The following is a 7,142-nucleotide window of genomic DNA, read 5'->3' on the forward strand; positions in this document are numbered from 1 at the left end:
TGCAGGGGACACGGGTTCGTGCCCTGGTCCGGGAAGATCCCACATGCCGCGGAGCGGCTGGGCCCGTGAGCCACGGCCGCTGCGCCCGCGCGTCCGGAGCCTGTGCTCCACAACGGGAGAGGCCACAACAGTGAGAGGCCCGCGTACCGCAAAAAAAAGGCTTACACAGCACTACCTGGGACTGGACTAGACGGCACTTCGTACAAACTCGCCAACAAGACTGAACACATAACAGAGAAACAAAAAGACAACGTGACCAGCGGTTAATGTTAGAGGACCTGCTTTCCTGGAAGACAAAAGATACTGACTGACAGCATAAAGAACACTTCGAGCCAGGAAAACCAAATCTGCAGATTTAAAAACCATGACAGAGTTAACGTTTGGGAGAAGAGTTCACTTGACATTATAGCGCTTTTCCTGATCTTCAGTAAAGCAGCAGGTCACGCCAACTCTCAGAATAACTAAACGCACATCACTGGTATGCTCCCCACACTTAGTTGAGAGCAAAACCACTGTCCCGGTGACCAGGGTCACTTCCCATGCTTCCTGTGTGGCATGCCGTTGTCACTGCTAGTTTGTGGACTGGGGTGATTGCATTTCAGCCACGGTCAGTGAAAACGCTTATTAAAATTCCTGCTACCAGGACAGCAAAGGCTGAAACTACAGCCGCCCCGTGATACAAAATCAGCTGGGCCCCCCTCAAGACCTCCCCGATGGTGGCCACCCCACACGAGCTGTTCTCCATCAGCTGCATGGTCTGGCTCTCAGGTCAGATGACACCAGGTAGGATCACCCCATCGGTTACCTCTGTCTAGGATGGACAGATCTGTTTGCAGAGAATAGTGAGATATTTCCTTACCTGCTAGTCTGAGTAAAGGGCACTCCTGAAGGTGACATGAGCCTATGTTGTAAATGGTTTGTTACATGTGGGGTTATTAAGCACGTCCCAGAGTGGAACACAGAGTTGGCCTCCCAGTTAGAAGTGCAGAGACGAGCTACACTGCGCAAGGGAGTGGAAGCTCATGCACCGAGTTCCGGGCGTGAGAACCAGGAATCAGGACCCTAGAGAACGGCCCCCATAAACTTACCTGTTGCGGTGGGCACGGCCTCTTTCGTCCCTCTCAGCCCGGCTCGAACCTGTGCCTCAACAAAGCATCACATAGGTAAAAACAAGTGCAGTCAAGCGAGGCCAGTTCACTGCTGTTAAACACCCTCGGAAACTATGCTACAGGTGACAGCATCGTGCGCGGTCTTGCTGGTCCTGAAAATGCCAGTGACAGTAGAACACCACACTAGAAACCACTATTCTTCACCCCAATATCAGCTCACAAACATGGCATAAAAAGCCACTTGTTGCCATAGTTGCAAACAACATTTTTCGCACTGTGCCCTTTACTGCTCCTAAATCCCGATAAAAGGAACAAAGTCTAAAGATAAATGGTACAATCACCTAAGGGGTAGTTCAGGGTCCAACTCAACGTCCCATACACTTCATTCCCTCCAGCGATCACACTGAAGGGTGGAAGGACATGATACGTCACCGTCACCGTAAGGAAAGGCAGAAGGGCTGCGAAACCTCCAGGGTGGTCAAGACGCAGACAGTGGCGGTTTGCACACCTCAGCCCCTCCTCGCGGCTTTGTCGAGGACACCTCCCCTCGCCGACCTCCCACCCATCTCCTCTCAAACCCGGACACAGTCAGCGGGGCTCCCACTTCAACACAGAGACGCCCAGGGGGTCAGGATCCGGTCCTCAACCCGCAGGACAGGTTCTGCCCCAAGAACTTCCCTGATCACAGGCACTTAGCAATTTGCATTTCTTAGGAAACCATGGACCAAAAGACCCTTTTGAAGACGCCTAAAACTAGACAACAGATTGGGAAAAACAGGAAACACTACTGCTTTTCTAAGACTACCACACCAAAACAGCAAAATAGTTTCTAAGCTAATTCTCTTTTTTTCTGGCAGAGCCCTGCTTGGTAGATACTAAATTAACTCCACACTAACAGGAAAACGTGCTGACACAGGATTTCCTTTTGCCCCCAACTCTCACGCTGGATGCATTTCACTAAACAAAGTGCGTCATGCTGCCAATGGATTTCTTACCATTTTCACCCTGAAAGATTCCTTACCTGCCCTGGGATCGACAGGGCCCCATCTCTAAGAGGACCCGCCCTCTGTTACGTGCTCTGCCGCTCTGTTCCAGTTTATCCTGCAGATGTACACCAAGTAGAAGAGGGTTTGAAAGAAGACACAGGCCGTCAATCCGGACCAGCGACCTGTGGGTGGGAAACAAGTATCCCGTTCAGATTTTCTGCAGTCCCCCTCCTGGCATCATTAACATTCTCCCAGAACTATTGTATCCATAGCGTAAACTGCAGCTTACGCTAAAATTGTAGATAATTATGGACCAGGATCAGACTGAAGCTTACCACTGACCAGGTTTGATTCCAACTCTAGTGGGAACCCGCCCGCTGGAAGGCTTTAGATGGGTGTGTGCATGTACCTGTGAGGCCTGATGTTTCTAGAAGCCCACTTGGAGAACCCTCTCTCCAATTGCTGTGTACGAGAGATGACTGAGAAACATTATAAACAATGCCTATCTCCTTATGAGAAGAAACTATTTAAATCACTTAAATATCATTGTGTAACAAAGTGGATATAAAATACCCACTCACATATGAATAACTGCACTACCAAAGCCAGCTGTCTAGGCTTGAGTTGGAACCCAGTATAAACTGGGAATTAGTCTGCTAACCTGTTCACATGTCTGGGGCCCCACGTTGGCAAGGGGTCGCTGAGGCTGGGCCTCCCGTGGACTCCTGGCCATTTCACTGGAATAACCTCTCGAGTTGAGAAGCAGATGGATGGACAGTTTATACCCTTTGATGGACTGATTCCATTCCTAGGAATCCATCCTAAGGAGAGGCTCAGGAATGTCTTTAATAATTCATATACCTGGGATGCTCGTCACAATGTTACTTAAAAGAGGAGCAACTTACAACATCGCTAAATTTATTAGAGAATTGCAAATCAAAACTACAATGAGGTACCACCTCACACTGGTCACAACGGCCATCATTAAAACGTCTACAAATAACAAATGCTGGCGAGGGTGTGGAGAAAAGGGAACCCTCCTACGCTGTTTGTGGGAATGTAAGTTGGTGCAGCTACTATGGAAAACAGTAAGGAGATTCCTCAGAAAACTAAAAATAGAGTTGCTACATGATCCAGCAATCCCACTCCTGGGCATATACCCAGACAAAACTATAATTCAAAAAGATACATGCACCCCAATGTTCATAGCAGCACTATTCACAACAGCCAAGACATGGAAACAACCTAAATGTCCATCAGCGGAGGAACGGATAAAGACGTGGTACATATACACAATGGAATACTACTCAGCCATAAGAAAGAATGAAATAATGCCATTTGCAGCTACATGGATGGACCTAGAGATTATCATACTAAGTGAAGTCAGTCAGAAAGAGAAAGACAAATACCATGTGACATCACTTATATGTGGAATCTAAAATACGACGCAAATGAACTCATCTGTGAAACAGAAACAGACTCATAGACACAGAGAACAGACTTGTGGTTGCCAAGGTCGGGGGTCGGTGGGTGGGGGAGGGATGGATTGGGAGTTTGGGGTTAGTAGATGCAAAGTATTACACATAGGATGGATAAACACAAAGTCCTACTGTAGAGCACAGGGAACTGTATTCAATATCCTGGGATAAACCATCATGGAAAAGAATGTGTATATATGTATGTAACTGAGTCACTTTGCTCCACAGCAGAAATTCACACAACATTGTAAATCAGCAATACTGCAATTAAAAGATAAAAGGGGAGCAGTTTCAATGTCCACCGTTAGGGAAGCATTAAATAAACGATACAAGGAAATACTAGAGAATTACTAAAAGCCATGTCTTTAACATGGGACCGGGGGAAACTGCATATTCAGTATAACCCCACTTTTGTGAATAACAGAAGAAATGCTGGGAGAAAAATAATTTTAAAAGGCTGGAATAAAAGACATTGAAATACCTCAGGTTTTATATTTGAGGAGTGAACTAGAGGTAATTTTAATTTTCATCATTATATTTTTTATGTATTTTCACAAGATTTCCATGTTGTTAATGTATAATTAATAGTTTAAAAGTGTTATTTAACGAATCTGAGCACCTGCTAAATAAGTCCAATAGCGAGAAGCACTTTTATGGACAAAAAGCGAAATCTGACGTGTTCTTATTCTAAAGAGCTTAGTGTCTAACAGCGGAGAGGTTTTAAGGTTTTTTTGCTTTTTTAAAGTAAAGCTGAATTGTGAAACCCCAGCAGCTCACAAGGCAAGAGGCTCTGGCTATTTGGTTAAACGGTATTTCCCTGGTGTCGACGACGGTGCTTGGTAGGGATGAGACCATAATAAATACTTGGCAGTTCTGTGTCCCAAACAGAGAAGGATGAAATCCTGCTTGACACTGATCAAATACCCCACAGGCTCCCAGCCTGAACTGGTCATCAAAAGAGACATGACATTGAGGACAGTTACTCATTAAGCCATCACATGACAACATTTCCAAAAAGTCAGGATAAGAAACTAAGCACCTCTGCTTGTGTGGACACAGAAGACTCTCACGACAGCTGCAGGATTAAAATTTCACAGAGCAATGGGGACAGATTCAAAATTGTTTACATGGCAAAAATGTACTGGTTGACACAGAACAAAAGGAGCTACTTGAATACATACTACAGCACTGGGTCAGTCCTCGAATCAGACTATTTTCTGCAGAAAACACAACTCATCGTTACTAAGGAAATCCATAGAAATTCCAGATGTGGATATAGATGCAGGACACACATACAACAACTTACCCCAAAAGCACATGATAGATTGTTTTGCACAGTTCTATACAGTTAGAGTCATAAAATGGATAGATTTCTGAAAATATGTATAATTTGCCAAAGTTGACCCCCCTCCAAAAAGATAAAGTCTAAGCAAACTGATTTTCAGAGAAGAAATTGTGAAAGCTGTAACAAACTCCTCCAAAATGCCTGACATGACAGTTTCATAGAATTTAACCAAACCTTTATAAGAATAATATTCTTGTACTATGTAAATTGTTCTAGGGAATACAAAAAGGGAACATTTTTAATTTTCCTTATGTAGTAAGTGTATATTAATACTGTTAATGTCATAACTTTACAGAGATTACACAAAGAAATGAAACTACTGACCAGTCTTATAACTACCATTGCAAAATTCTTCAATACAGTATTAGTGGAATCCAGCAGCTCACTAAAAGAGTAGCACATAATAATCAGGATTGTTAAACATGAAGAAATCAAATAATATCATTTATCACCATAAGAGATCTAAGGAGAAAATTTATAGGATCATCTCAACAGGCCCTAAAAACTTAATTTTTAATTAAAAGTATTAATGGGATTGTTTCTTTATACTAACAATTGTATTGCACTTCTGTATACTAACAACAAACTATCAGCAAGAGAAATTAAGGCAACAATCCCATTTACCACTGCACCAAAAAGAATAAAATACCTAGGAATAAACCTACAGGAACAAGACCTGTACTCGGAAAACTATAAGACACTGATGAAAGAAACTGAAGACAACACAAATAGATGGAAAGATATACTGTGTTCTTGGATTGGAATAATTAATATTGTTAAATGACCATCTTACCCAACACAATCTACAGATTCGATGCAATCCCTGTCAAAATACCAATGGTATTTTTCCCAGAACTAGAACCAATAACTTTAAAATATGCATGGAAAAACACAGAAGAATAGCCAAAACAATCTTGAGAAAGAAGAACAGAGCTGGAGGAATCACATTCCCTGACCTCAAACTATACTAGAAAGCTACAGTAATCAAAACAGTACCGTACTAGCACAAAAACAGACACATAGATCAATGGAAGAGAACAGAGAGCCCAGAAGTAAACCCACACACTGTCAATTAATCTACGACAAAGAGGCAAGAATATACAACAGAGAAGAGACAGTCTCTTCAATAAATGGTGCTGGGAGAACTGGACAGGCTACATGTAAAAGGATGAAATTAGAACATTCTCTAACATCATATACAAAAATAAACTCAAAATGGATTAAAGACCTAAATGTAAGACCAGATATCATGAAACTCCTAGAGGAAAACATAGGCAGAACACTGTTTGACATAAATCCTAGCAATTTTTTTGATCCATCTCCTAAAACAAAGGAAATAAAAGCAAAAATAAACAAATGATGCCTGATAAAACTTAAAATCTTTTGCACAGCAAAGGAAAATCTTTTGCACAACAAAAAGTAAAGAAAACCTACTGAATGGGAGAAAGTGTTTGTAAATGATATATGATCAATACAGGGTTAACATCCAATGTACAGAAATAGCTCATACAACTCAACATCAAAAAAAACCCCAGTTAAAAAACGGGCAGAACTGAATAGAAATTTTTCCAAAGAGGACATGCAGATGGCCAACAGGCACATGAAAATATTCTCAATATCACTAATCATCAGTGAAATAGAAATCAAAACCACAACGAGATATCATCTCACACCTGTCAGAATGGCCATCATCAAAAAGAAGACAAATAACAGGTGTTGGCAAGGATGTGGAGAAAAGGGAACCCTCGTGCACTGTTGGTGGGCATGTATATCGGTGCAGCCACTATGGAGAACAGTATGGAGGTCCCTCAGAAAACTAAAAATAGAACTATCATATGATCCAGCAATTCCACTCCTGGGTATATATTTGAAAAAAAACAAAAACATTATTTCGATAAGATACATGCACCCCAATGTTCATAGCAGCATTATTTACAACTGCCAAGATATGGAAGCACCTGTTTATCAACAGATGAATGGATAAAGAAGATTATGGTAGGTAAGTATTCCACTGGAGATCAGCCATAAAAAAGAATGAAATTTGGGGCTTCCCTGGTGGCGCAGTGGTTGGGGGTCCGCCTGCCGATGCAGGGGACACGGGTTCGTGCCCTGGTCCGGGAGGATCCCACATGCCGCGGAGCGGCTGAGCCCATGGGCCGTGGCCACTGGGCCTGCGCGTCCAGAGCCTGTGCTCTGCAACGGGAGAGGCCACAACAGTGAGAGG

At 42.9% G+C, this 7,142-nt stretch overlaps 1 protein-coding gene across 1 annotated transcript in view; it reads right to left on the minus strand.

The window, feature by feature from the left end:
- Window positions 1–598: 598 nt before the first annotated feature.
- LOC103083887 (multidrug and toxin extrusion protein 2) overlaps window positions 599–7,142 on the minus strand; it is a gene marked incomplete at its 5' end in the record, with an annotated part of 49,474 nt that continues 42,930 nt past the window's right edge. The window contains 4 exon segments of the mRNA XM_082931255.1: window positions 599–809; window positions 811–826; window positions 1,089–1,143; window positions 2,183–2,277. Coding sequence (XP_082787381.1) covers window positions 599–809; window positions 811–826; window positions 1,089–1,143; window positions 2,183–2,277 — 377 coding nt within the window.

The sequence above is a fragment of the Lipotes vexillifer genome, unplaced genomic scaffold (assembly GCF_000442215.2).
Source record: "Lipotes vexillifer unplaced genomic scaffold, Lipotes_vexillifer_v1.1 scaffold982, whole genome shotgun sequence".
Classification (NCBI taxonomy): Eukaryota; Metazoa; Chordata; class Mammalia; order Artiodactyla; family Lipotidae; genus Lipotes; species Lipotes vexillifer.